The sequence below is a fragment of the Mustela lutreola genome, chromosome 1 (genome assembly GCF_030435805.1).
Source record: "Mustela lutreola isolate mMusLut2 chromosome 1, mMusLut2.pri, whole genome shotgun sequence".
Lineage (NCBI taxonomy): Eukaryota > Metazoa > Chordata > Mammalia > Carnivora > Mustelidae > Mustela > Mustela lutreola.
The window spans coordinates 120,287,695-120,301,690 of NC_081290.1; the positions used below are offsets into that span (position 1 = coordinate 120,287,695).

General features: G+C 38.6%; 1 protein-coding gene across 7 annotated transcripts in view; it reads left to right on the forward strand.

Annotated features, from left to right (window-relative positions):
• The window catches only part of LOC131830815 (uncharacterized), a 46,950-nt gene extending 37,139 nt beyond the window's left edge, over positions 1-9,811 (forward strand). For 4 of the 7 annotated variants that reach the window (XM_059173311.1, XM_059173310.1, XM_059173312.1 and 1 more), the window contains 2 exons: positions 553-728; positions 4,352-7,273. In XM_059173311.1, coding sequence (XP_059029294.1) covers positions 553-728; positions 4,352-4,489 — 314 coding nt within the window. In that variant the 3' untranslated portion in view covers positions 4,490-7,273. Of the gene's footprint in view, positions 1-552; positions 729-4,351; positions 7,274-8,308 lie in introns of those variants that run through there. The other 3 variants (XM_059173314.1, XM_059173316.1, XM_059173317.1) reach the window with 3 other exon arrangements.
• Positions 9,812-13,996: the final 4,185 nt, after the last annotated feature.

Below are 13,996 nucleotides of genomic sequence, written 5' to 3' on the forward strand. Positions count from 1 at the left end.
GCTCCATTTGTTTTGGAAGAGTTTGTTTGGTTATGAACTTTTAACACAAACTTTACCTGTTCCATTAGGAATTTATCAAAATACACTCAGGAAAATAAAAAAGAAAAACAACACACCTGATTTAAAATGGGATGTTTTATTATATTTCACATTAACCATAAGGTATCTATTTATTAATTCAGCAATCCTTAATTCTCAAATTTTCCTCAAGAATAACTCCTTTGTGTTTCTCCCCTACTCCAACCATGGCCTCATGTTTTTTTTAATATTTTGAATAGTCAACAAAATACATTTTTTTTCTATACAGAGAAAAACATCTTTATTACTATTATAACAATAAAGGGGCATAGGTAATTAAACTAGGAAATATCTTCCTCTCCATTAATGTTACTTTTAGAAATTCCACATCGGCCATTAGATAACCAAAAGTAGCAATACTAAAGCCACTTTTCAAGAAGACTATACATTCGGTTGCAGTATTTCTGTTTTCCTGACAACCTGCCAGCATTCAAAATACATTTTTAAGTAATAAAGAATTTCCTCCATTTTTAGGTGTTGGGCATGTTACCCGAAACTGCATTCCTCTCCTGCAGTCAAGGCAAAAGTCACAAGCAAGCCGAAGAACAGGAAAGGGAAGGGTATACTTGCAACATGCAAAGGCAGACACTGGGTATTTCCCTAAACAGCGTCTCCTTGGACAACAAAACTGGTTAAGTGTGGAGCTAAGGGTGCGTACATATACATGAAGGATCTTGAGCAAGGGGGAGGTCAGCATGGAATTGGGGCATCATCAACTCTCTGGCTCCCGCTGGTCTGGTATCTGATGCTCACAGGAGGTTCAGTCCTGCAAAATTAACTCAAGAATGTGTGTCCGCTCGGTCTTGACCTTTGAACTAGCACTGAGAGTTTTACTCTTGATTTATTGTCCCTGATAGGATTAGATTATCTCTTGGCCTGATAGCGGCTGCTTGTTCTCACCTTTTCTTGCTCTTTTAGAATTGTTGACTACTGAATCATTGCAGGTCTATTCTGCAATTTCAACCTGTCCCAGGAAGTTCTGCAAGAAATGTGCTTGGGGCGAGGAGTGCCGGTCAGACATAGACCACAAGATGGGGGATGGGGGCTCAAATGACTTTTCTTATGTCAGAAAGCTATGTGTCATCTTTCTTTTTCTGGGGTCCCCTGACTCTTTCTGCCTACAGACAGAGAGATGTAAATGCTGACCATGTAGTTTTCCCCTCAAAGCCATGGGTCAAGCCTGCACAGAGGGTAGAGAAAGAATGAAGCATTAAGCTGAATTGAACTGAGTATTATTTTTTTTTAAAGATTTTATTTATTTATTTGAGAGAATGAGAGAGAAAGAGAGCATAAGAGGCAAGAGGTCAGAGGGAGAAGCAGACTCCGCTCCCCCCCCCGCCCCCCGACCCCGAGCAGGGAGCCTGATGCAGGACTTGATCTGGGACTCCAGGATCATGACCTGAGCTAAAGGCAGTAGCTTAACCAATTGAGCCACCCAGGCAGCCTGAACTGAGTATTATTAACTAAAATGGGTATGGCAGGGATTCGTTGAGGCAAGGAAGCATCTTTGCCCTCAAACAGTGGTAAGAAGACAAATAGTTCATCAAGGGCAACAGGAAAATCTCCCTCAACATTCATTTACAAAAATCCACAAATACACCCTTTTCTGACGCCTTTCCTCCCGTCTTCTCTTCACTGGCCCAAGATGTCTAAATCAGGTGTTTTTACTTGCATAACCTAAAGTTCACATGAAAGGTTGAAGAATTTCTCTACACATCCCTAAAAAGCACACTGAATGTGGCATCGTTTTTCTCAGCATTCATTCCTCTGGTAAAACGCCTACATGGATAAAATGAATGTAGCCGCCCCCTTTCAAACCAGGACCAAAGAAAAAGTGCAGTCAGGTTCCCCCCCTTCCTAAGGCCACCATCCATCTTCATGCATCACTCCCTGAAGCTCTAGCCTTACAGGGAGTTACAGCTAATGCTAGATTGAAGGGTTTAATGGGTGGAAGAATTAAACGAAAACAAAAACAAAAGAGCCATCACAAACTGCAAATTAAGGGATCAGCAAAACCCCTGCTGCTTTAAAAAGCCCATTGGGCCTTGCCAATACACTAATTAATATAATAAAACACACAAAGATCTTGCTTAAAATTAAGCGAGCAGGCTGCCCACGGCTTGCTGCCCACTCTCTGAGCAAGCATCTGCTTAGAATGTCACCAATTGTCTCCTTGGGAGGTTAAAGGAAGGGAGGGGGAAATTGCTTGGGCAGAGGCTAACAGTTAACTATGCCCCTTTTGAAAATAGAATTCTTACCCTGTTTTTAATGCCAAGCACATACAACGTCAAGTAAACTGGTCTCGATACAAGACATGACAGAACCGCAGCAAATGCAAGAAAGCGCTCCTACTTACTCTAGCAAAAATAATAGGAAAAAATATATATACGATTAATCTCAAATGCTCACCAGTATTTGAAAATTTTCTTCTTTCCAACTTTCAGAACTCTTCTGTGCCTCGAACAGAGCGTGGTACAGATAAACACGGGTTTTATAACAGACACCTGTTGACATTCCACAGACATTGTTCATGTCAGCAATTCACTATTAGTTCCTGATGTCCAAACCCAGAGGCCAAATACCTTGTTTTGCTTTGTTCAATCAAGAGTCAGTTATTATACCATTACCATTCTAGGCACATAAAGAATTAAAAAAAAAAAAAAAAAAAAAAAAAAACTTCCCAGGCCTCTGGGTGGCTCAGTGGATTAAGCCTCTGCCTTTGGCTCGGATCATAGTCTCAGGGTCCTGGGATCGAGCCCCGCATTGGGCTCTCTGCTCAGCAGGGAGCCTGCCCCCCTCCACCTGCCTCTCTGCCTACTTGTGATCTCTCTCTCTCTGTGTCAAATAAATAAATAAAATCTTAAAAAATAAAAACTAGGGGCGCCTGGGTGGCTCATGGGTTGGGCCTCTGACTTTGGCTCAGGTCATGATCTTAGGGTCCTGGGATGGAGCCCCGCACCGGGCTCTCTGCTGGGTGGGTAACCTGCTTCCCCTGCTCTCTCTGCCTGCCTCTCTGCCTACTTGTGATCTCTCTCTCTCTGTCAAATAAATAAAAATTAAAAATCTTAAAAAAAATTAAAAACCAAAGCTTTCTTAGGCAGTTTCCATTCTGGTCTGCAAGAAACAATGCACAGGTAGGAAAAGTTCAGTAACACTACAGAGAAATAAGAACTGAGCAACTCATCAGGAGTAAGGTGCTGTACTTCTATTACTGTTTCTTACACCGTTTTTAAAGTATTTTCTGTGTGCTGGCCATTGTGGTAGACCACAGACCTACAGGATTTCATTTGGTTCTCATTGTTGTGCTTCAGAGATTTTATAATCCTAGTTTTATAGAAAATGAAACAGAGCCTCAGGTCACTCAAGGTGATGCTGGTAGGAAAAAACAAGTTCAGGATTGCAGATATCTCACTTCAAAGATTATACTCTTTCCAAGATGTCTTGCTGTCTCCTGTTTGTCAAACTTATAAAGTATGTTTGTGCTCCTTCTCAGAGCTACAGAGATATTTAGGAACCGTATAATAAATTGCCAAATACTCATCGTCCATCGTCAGTAATTATCTCCTTGTAGCCAACCTCATTTTATTTATACCTGCTCACTCCTCCCCTCACTCATTAGATTTTTTTTTTTTTAAAGATTTTATTTATTTGACAGAGAGAAATCACAAGTAGACGGAGAGGCAGGCAGAGAGAGAGGGAAGCAGGCCCCCTGCTGAGCAGAGAACCTGATGTGGGACTCGATCCCAGGACCCTGAGATCATGTCCTGAGCCGAAGGCAGCGGCTTAACCCACTGAGCCACCCAGGCGCCCCTCATTAGATTATTTTTAAGCAAAGTCCATATACCCTGTTGTTTCACCTGGATTTTAGGATGTATTCCTAAAGGCAGGGGCTGTTGTTAAAACAACAACAACAAGAAGAACCCATAATCGCAATACCATTATGACGTTTTAAAAATGAACAATAATTCTTAATACAAATATCCAATCCATGTTCAAGTTACTCCTTTTGCCTCATAATTCTTTTATAGTTGTTTTGTTCGATTCAGAATCCAATCAGAATTCACACTTTGCATGTGGCTCCTAGGTCTCTTGAGTTTCTTGAAACTTGTGGTTCTACCTTCAACACTTTCTTGGCAGTCTGTTGTTGAGGAAAGCAAAATAGGAGACGGGCTCAGATTCACAAGCATACAAAGGGATTCATGGGCCATGGTGAGAACTTGGGGTTTTCAGTGCTGTGGAAAACCCCACAAAATGTGATCTCGATTTTATCTAGCCTCCTTCTAGCTACCGTGTGGACAGTGGATCATGGGGGCGAAAGTGGAACCAGGAGAATCATTGCCATTTCCAGCATTTAGACACTGCTCTTAATCTTGTGTCCCTCAGCCATGACTTCATGCATGACTCAGCATGAAGATTTTCCTGTTTTCGAGATTATCAGCAACTACACTGGATGTGGACATTTCCTACCAAACAGCTCTCTTTGGGATTAAGAGACGACTTTCATTTCAGGATTCTCGATAACGAACATGAGTGAACGTACAGCAGATGAATCTTGGCATGGCCGAGAACCAGCCCTCGCTGGCTCTGAAGTGCTCCCCTCTGTGCAGAGACAAAGTGGACCTCGGCCAGACTCACCAGCATGAACTGAACCCCACTGTTCACAGCAGTTTGTAGCACAAGCCTCACTGAGTCTGCTTGAGTTGGCAACATTAAAAGAAACTCGGCCCTTGTTAATTATGAGGGCTAAATGCCCCATCCTGTTTTTTCCAGACTCCACTTTGAAAAAAAGGGAATATTTCTAATTCTCAAGGAGTTAATGAAACACACCTCTCAAAGAGAATGAATATGAAAGCTTTTGGATTTGCACGCTGCCAATCACATCTGAAATGTAAGCGTCAGGAAAGGGCCTTTCCTATACCCGGCTAATTAATAAGAAATTGTTTTATTCTTCTCTTTATAAAGGTTACATTTCCCGGGGCGCCTGGGTGGCTCCGTCATTGAGTGTCTGCCTTCAGCTCAGATCATGATCCCAGAGTCCTGGGATCGAGTCCTGCCTCAGGTTCCCTGCTCTGTAGGAAGCCTGCTTCTCCCTCTCCCGCTCCCTCTGCTGTGCCTCTCTCGCTATGTCTATCTCTGTCAAATAAATAAATAAAATCTTTTGAAAAATCAAAACATTTTTTTAAATTTTAAAAAGATTCGATTTCCCAGTATCCTCTAGAAGGCACAGGAATTTTTGTCACCATGAATTATTTTTTATAAAATTATTTCCTGTTTACCAGTTCCTTAGGAACTCTGTGGCATAATCACATTGACAAGCCAAACAAATGTACTTACTGAAGGGACTTTCATGTCAGACTGCTTGGGTTTGAATCCCAGCTCTGTGTCTTTCTTAATTGTGTGACCTTAGGCAGGACACTTAATCTCTCTGAGTTCAGATTTTCTCCTCTAAAAACTGGAGATAGTAATGGGAATATATCATAGGTTTGTAATGAGGACAAAACTGAGTTAATCGCTCTAATGGATTTTGAACACTAATAATAGTGCTATCAAGAATTAACAGTTGTCGGGGTGCCTGGGTGGCTCAGTGGTTTGGGCTGCTGCCTTCGGCTCAGGTCATGATCTCAGAGTCCTGGGATCGAGCCCCGCATCGGGCTCCTTGCTCCGCAGGAAGCCTGCTTCCCTCTCTCTCTCTCTCTCTGCCTGCCTCTCTGCCTACTTGTGATCTCTGTCTGTCAAATAAATAAATAAAATCTTTAAAAAAAAAAAAAAGAATTAACAGTTGTCAAGTATTATATATATCACATTTCAACTATTATATATATCAAATATTTATATCAAGTATTGCTACTACAGTTAGCAATAACAATATCAAATATTGTTATTCACTGCCTTCAAAGTTTTAAAATATTTTTAAGGCTATAATTTTTTCTTTTTGAGTTTAATTTTTTAAGTACATAATTCAGTGGTTTTCGGTATATTCACCAAGCCATACAACCATCACCATGATGTAATTCCAGAACATTTTCATCACTGCACAGAGAGATTTCTACATGTTACCAGCCACTCCCCACCCTCTGTAGTCACTCATTTACCTTTGGTCTCTATGGACTTGCCTGTTATGGACATTCTGTATAAATGGAATCATAGAATGCATGGCCCTAATGTGTCCAATTCTTTCACTTATTACCATAGTATTTTCAAGGTTCATCCATGTTGTAACATGTATCATCAATACTTCATTTCTTTTTATGGCCAAATAATACTCCATTGTATGGACATACCACATTTTGTTTATCCATTCGTCAGTTGATAGATATTTACATTGTTTCCACTTTGGGGCTATTATGAATAATGCTGTTATGGATATTCATATACAAGTTTTTGTGTGGAATTAAGTTTTCAGTTCTCTTGGATAAATACTTAGGAGTAGAATTGCTATGTCATGTGATAACTTTATTTTTAACTTTTTTGAGGAGCCTCCGAACTGTTTTCCATGATGATCACACCGTCCTATAGTCCCACTAGCAATATATGAGGTTTCCAATTTCTCCACATTCTCATCAACACTCATTATTGTTTGTCTTTTTGATTATAGTCATCCTAGTAGGTATGAAATGGTATCTCACTGTGGTTTTGATTTGCAATTTTGTTAATGACCAATGGCATCAAGCATCTTTTCATATGCTTATTAGCCATTTGTATGTATTTTGTGAAATGTTTATTCAAGTCCTTTGCCGGTTTTAAAATTGGGGTGTAAATATTCTTTATACATCCTGGTTATAAGTCTGTAATCAAGTATATGACTTGCATATATTTTTTCCCATTCTATGAACTGTTGTTTCACTTTCTTGATGGTGTCCTTGAAAGCACAGACGTCTTTATTGTTGAGGAAGCCCATTTAAAATTTTTTCATTTTGTCTTTTATCATTTATGCTTTTTATATCATGCCCAGAAACATTGCCTCATCCAAAGCCACAAAAATTTATGCCTAGGTTTTCTTCTAAGTCTTTTATTTATAGTTTTAGCTTTTACATTTAGGTATGTGATCCATTTTAAGTTAATTTTTGTGTATGATATGAGACAGAGATCCAAATTCATTCTTTGGCATTCTGGATAGTATGTCTATCCATCTACCAGTACTACACTGTCTTGATTACCATAACTTTAGAGTAAGTTTGAAATTGGGAAGTGTGAAACCTCCAACCCTCTGCCCTTCCCCTACTCACTGTGTCTCTCAAACAAATAAACAATTTTTTTTTTAAAGCATGATGTTAGCTGTGGGTTTTTCATAGATAGCCCTCTTCAAGATGAGAAAGTTCTCCTCTATTTCCAGTTTGTTGTGTATCTTTTATTATAAAATGTTGTTAGGTTCTCTCAAGTGTCTTTTTCTACATGTATTGAAATGTTCATGTTTTTGTTTTCCCTTTCACTTTTAATATAATATATTAAATTGATTGGTTTTCATATATTGAACTATCCTTGCATTCCTGAGATAAATCCCACTAAGTCATGGTGTATCATTTTTTTTAAAAGATTTTATTTATTTATTTTATTTTAGAGAGAGAGAATGACATGGGGCTTGATCTAATGACCCTGAGATTGTGACCTGAGTCAAAACCAAGAGTGGGATGCTTAAGTGACTGAACTGCCCGCTCATACCCCAGTCATACCCTGGTGTATGATCTTTTAAAAATGATGCTGAATTCAGCTCACCAGTATTTTGTTGAGGATTTTTGTATCTGTATTCATAAGGGATATTGATCTATAGTTCTCTTCTTTGTGTTGTCTTTGTTGGTACTGGAGTGATACCTTATAAAATGAATTGGGAAATTGGGACAACTATAGGAATCTGTTCATTCATGTAGGTTATCTAGATCTATAATTAACATTTAATTGTTTATAGTATATCTTTGTAATCCTTTTTATTTCTGTAGGTTTGGTAGTAATCACCCTGATTTCACTTGTGATTTTAACAATTTTAGTCTTCCTTCTTTTTATCTTAGTCAGTCTTATTAAATCTTTGTCACTTGTTACTACTTTAAAAAAAAAAAACTTTAGGTTTCTTTTATTTTTCTCTTTTGTTTTTATATACTCTAGTTCCTATATTTCCACCCACTTATTTTTTCCTTTCCTCTACTTACTTTCAGTTTGATTTTCTCTTTGCTTTCTAGTTCTTTAATGTATTCAGTTAGGTTACTGATTTAAGCTCTTTTTTCTTCTTCCAATATAGGCAATTGCAGCTATACATTTTTTTTTCCTGCCCAAAAAACAAGCTTGTTGAAAAATCATTCAGTGCTAAATGCATGGAAGATAAGATGTAATCCTTAGCGTCTGAGGCTCCGAGAGGTATTATTAACGACACGGATTTATGTTTCTGCAAGAGGAGCAAAAGCAGAACTCATTTCTATTATCAATGTTAACTTTGTATTATCTTCAATATACTAACCAAAAGCTATCAAACCTGACATTATTTTCAGAAGTAGGATATAAACAATACAACCTATTACTCTATTAGTTTCACCCTATCAATCAGCCAGTGTTTTTCTTGATGTCGGTGCTGATGTATCTATCTCAGTCTAACAGTTTGTTTATTTAACCGATGGTTACATCTCTGAGCTGTTTGTTAGGACTGCCAACTAAAGAAACTAGAACTAAACTAACTTTCTGTTCTTCTAATTGTGTTTTTTAAAAAAACATTTTTGGAAGACAGTTTCTCCTGAGAACAGCTAAATAAACAGCTTTAAGAAAGAAAAATGTACTGGCATGTACTTCATCCCTCAAGTCCCAGTGAAATTACAACTTTTCTTTGAAGTCTTTCCTGATCTTCCAGAAAATTGCGTGTTTTTCCAATTCTGTCTTACTTTATAGGATTTGCCATGTGTTAGTGTTGTTATTTGTGTTACAAATAGTTGTTATTTGTGTTACAGTGTCTTCCCCTGTAGACTGTAAGACTGAATTCTGGGAGGTTGTTGAACATGCTTTAATTCATCACCAGGGCCTGACGCATTGCCTGGGACTCAACACTATTCATCTGGGAACATGGCTACCAGCCAGTGCTGGGATTTTAGCCATGAGAATATGTGGGACCTCAGAAGTTCGTTTTGCCTCTGTTGCCTTCTCATTTGCTCTCCCATTATCAAAGTGGTTGGGATTGATAGTGTTATTTTCACTTTAAAATTGGGGAGACATGGTACAGAGAATTTAAGTCAATTCCCACAAGTTACCCAAAAAAGTCTTAGCTTTCATTCAAATTTTAAATTGTACTTAAATTTATGTAGTATAAATTTTCTGTCATCAGCCTGCTAAAATGATGCAATGCCCTTCTCTGAAGCTACCTCCCATAAGGTATCTATTAGCAAATCAAGTTCATGTTTTTTCCTAGTATAAGGCAAATATTCCTATAGTAGAAGGAAACGTGACAAATTTTACCAAAAACCCTAGAAGAGAGACTGCTTTGTTTTAAACTTTTCCTTGACCCTAGTATCAAAGCTAACTGAGAGAGCCATTTGTTTCTTTTTGTTTCCATTCCTTTCACCCTGAAGGTGGAGGGCTTCCTCCGCTACTACTCCTTTACGAATATATTCCAGCAGAGGGAGCTCCAACTGCTTTACAACTATTAATGGAGCCTTCTACCTCCCTCTCCACCTATCCGAGAGACAAATTTTGGCCTAATTCTGGTGCCGAGTAGTTGAATGGGTCTCTGACTTTTCCCTAGGGATACATTAGAAGCTGATAGGTGTGAACAATTTGAAGAGAAAGACTGTATTACATCATTCATCTCCATATTCAATTAAGGTCATATTTAAATATTCATTATGAAGTACAGAACATAATTTTTTAAAAGATTTTATTTATTTATTTGACACAGAGAAAGAGGTTACAAGCAGGCAGAGAGGCAGGCAGAGAGAAGGGGGGAAGCAGGCTCCCTGCTGAACAGAGAGCCCAATGGGGGGCTCGATCCCAACACCCTGAGACCATGACCTGAGCTGAAGGCAGAGGCTTAACCCACTGAGTCACCTAGGCGCCCTAGAACATAATTTTTAATGCGTGGGTTCGCTAAAGTTAGAGATCATGATAGATGATGATTAAATGATAAAAACCATGCCTCCTCCACTTCTCCCACCTCCCCCGCAAAGATTCAGCTTGTCCAATTCATATCAAAGGATGACACATAGACGGATTTTTTTTCCTGGTAAAACAATACTTTTTAATGACAACATGCTCTATGCTTCACAATCTCATCACTAGGACTATAAGATAGGGATTAGGGGCACCAGGGTGGCTCCCTGGGTTAAAGCCTCTCCTTTGGCTCAGGTCATGATCTCAGGGTCCTGGGATTGAGCCCCACATTGGGCTCTTTGTTCAGCATGGAGCCTGCTTCCCTCTCTCTCTCTTCCTGCCTCTCTGCCTACTTGTGATCTCTGTCTGTCAAATAAATAAATAAAATTTTTATTAAAAAAATAAAGTAGGGATTATACTCCATGCTCTTATGTCTACCTTTCTATTTATTTATTTATTTATTACTTTTTTTTAAATTCCAGTATATACACACTATTATATTACTTTTAGGTATACAATATAGTGACTCAATTCCATACAATACTCAGTGTTCACAATAAATGTATTCTTAATTCCATTTACCTATTTCACCCATCCCCCACCCACCACTCCTCTGATAACCAGCAGTTTGTTCTCTGTATTTAAAAGTCTGGGTTTTTTGGTTTGTCCCCCCCTTTTTTTCCCTTTGTTTGTTTTGTTTTTTAAATCCCACATATGAATGAAATTATATGATATTTGTCTTTCTTGTACTGACTTATTTCACTTAGCATTATACCCTCCAGATTCATCCATGTTGTTGCAAATGACAAGATTTCATTCTTTTTTATGGCTGAGTAATAGTCCTGTTTTTTTATGATGAGTAATATTCCTGTGTGTATGTATAAAACATTTTCTTAATCCATTCATCTATCGATGGACACTTGGGTTGCTTCCATAATTTGGCTGCTGTAAATAGACAAAAATATTTTTACATTTTTTTCATTTAGTAGGTCAAATCCTTAAAAATAGCTTTATATCTACAACATGGACCCCAAACTCATCCCACTCTAAATGTACTGATCCAGGGACACCTGGGTGGCTCAGTTGGTTGGACAACTGCCTTCGGCTCAGGTCATGATCCTGGAGTCCTGGGATCGAGTCCCGCATCGGGCTCCCAGCTCCATGGGGAGTCTGCTTCTCTCTCTGCCCTTCCCCTCACTCATGCTCTCTCTCACTGTCTCTCTCCCAAATAAATAAACAAAATCTTTAAAAATAAATAAATAAATGTACTGATCTATTCAAGAGTTGAATGCTGAATGCAGTAAATTGTTGGCTAGGTTGTGATTTTGAAATATATGTATTTAATAAATCAGAGCAGCTGGCTGGCTCAGTTGGTTAAGCATCTGACACTTGATCTCAGCTCAGGTCTTGATCTCAGGGTCCTCCTGAGTATGAGCCCCACATTGGACTCCACACTGGGTGTAGAAACTACTTAAAAAACAAATGAAATAATAAACAATGGAAAAATACTGAGTATCTTCTACAGGCTGGCTATGATGATAAAAAAAAACTGCATTTATAAAAATCACTGAGGCTGGGTGGCTCAGTCTGTTAAGTGTCTGCCTTCAGCTCAGGTCATGATCCCAGGGTCCTGGGATCCAGTCCCCCTCTAGCTCCTTGCTCAGCAGGGAGCCTAATTCTCCCTGTCCCTCTGCTTGCAGCTAGCCTTATGCATATACAGGCACATTCTCTCTCTTTCTGTCTCTCTGACAAAGAAATAAATAAAATCTTTTTTTTTTAAATTGTATATTTAAAGGTTTGTTAACTCTGAATTCAGATAAGTCATTCTGACAGAATGTGATAGGTTTAAATTAGAATAATGGTTATAGAGATAATGTGTTAGGAGAAAATGAGATCTTGTGAACAAAGAAACTGCATAATCATGTTTGATTGGATTTGAGTACAAAAAAGAAAAAAGATTAAATAGCAGATTCCCTATTTCAAATTTTGGAGGCCAAGAGAATTTGGTTGTCACTGAGAAAGATGGGAATAGTAACTGATTGGAAGTCAGGGCTCAACATGAAAATATTCAATATTTTGATAGGAGAGCCAATGGAGAGATTCAGTAGATTATAGAAAGATTCATGTGAGGGGCACCTGGCTGGTCCAGTCAGTAGGTCATGAGACTTACGATCTTGAGGGTGTGGGTTTGAGCTCCACATTGGGCATAGAGCTTACTTAAGGAAAAAAAAAAGACTCATGTGAGTGGTCATACATACAGAGCATAAGGTTAAACTTCAACATGCATTAGATACCTGAGGGAAGGAGATGTCAGAGGCCTCTATTAGACAGGTCTGCTCTTAGGGAAGAATAGCTGAGCAACAGAGCATTAGAGCACGACCTTTGGTTGGTACTACAACAATGTCTTCCTATAACTATCCTTGTCTAGAAAGAAGGCAGGTCATTAAAAAAGGAAAAGGCTGACCAACAGGAACATTAAAAGTTAGTCATTATATTTTTTAAGATTATTTATTTATTTATTTATTTGGGAGACCACATGAGCGAGAGTATAAGCAGGGGCAGGGGGTGGGCAGAGGGAGAAGAAGACTCCCCACTGACCAGGGAGCCCAACTCAGGGCTTAATCCCAGGACCCCTGGATCATGACCTAAGCCGAAGGCAGATGCTTAACCGACTGGGCCACCCAGGTGCCTGGTTCATCCTTATTATTAATCAAAGAAATAAAATTAAATATTTGCAAGGACTATACCAAGAAAATAGGATTGATAAAGTTGTTGGGAAATAAACAATCTCATCATCGCTGGTAAACCTTCCTAGGGCCCACTTAGATTAAGATATCACAAATCTTTTGACTTTGTATGCCCTCTGATTTCCTACATTTAGGGAAATATTTTGATGATTTAGCTGTAAGTTATACAACCTAATCGTCTTTTTTGAAAACCAAAAAACTCAGAACAATCAAAAATGAAAGTTTGGTTAAAGGGATAGTAATAGGGGCACCTGGGTGGCTCATTGGCTAAGGGTCAGACTCTTGATTTCCATGCAGGTCATGTTCTCAGGGTTGTGCGACAGAGTCATGCATTTGGGCTCTGCACTCAGTGGGGAATCTGCTTCTCCTTCTGGCCCAACTCTCCCCCCACCCACACCAGCTTGTGTGCTCATTTGCATTCTCTCTCTCTCAAATAAGTAAATAAAAATTTTTAAAAAATAAAAGGATAGTAATAGTAAATCCATATAGTGAAACAGTCTATAATAATTTTTCAATGTTGTTAAAAATAAATACTTTTTTTAAAAAGATATTTACTTGACAGAGAGAGAGAGAGCACACAAGCAGGGGGAGTGGCAGGCAAAGGGAGAAGGAGAAGCAGGCTCCCCGCTGAGCAGGAGCTTGCCAGGACCCCAGGGTCATGGCCTGAGCCGAAGGCAGATGGTTAACCGACTGAGCCACACAGGCACCCCTATAAGTCCTTTCTGACAAGTTATTCAGTATATATTCTCAAGTGAGAAAAAAAATTTAAAAAACTAATATTAATTCATGTAAAGAAAATGATTCAAAGGATATACAGCAAGACATTAACAGTTACTATTTTAGAATAGTAGTATTATTTTCAAATTTTCAACAATGAGCATATGTTGTTGCTCTTATAAGATAACACTAACATTTACTTTTAGTTTTTAAAAATGTGTTTGTAATTTTCTTCTAGTAGTTCAGAAACATGTTTAGATACCATGAAAGCAAAGGAAAAGAAAAATGTCAGGGTAGAGAATTTATATCAATGCACATCCTTTGTATATTCCTGCTGTGAGTGAGTTGACTATCTTTGGTGTATCTTATCATTCTACCCTAGAAATGAACCTGAA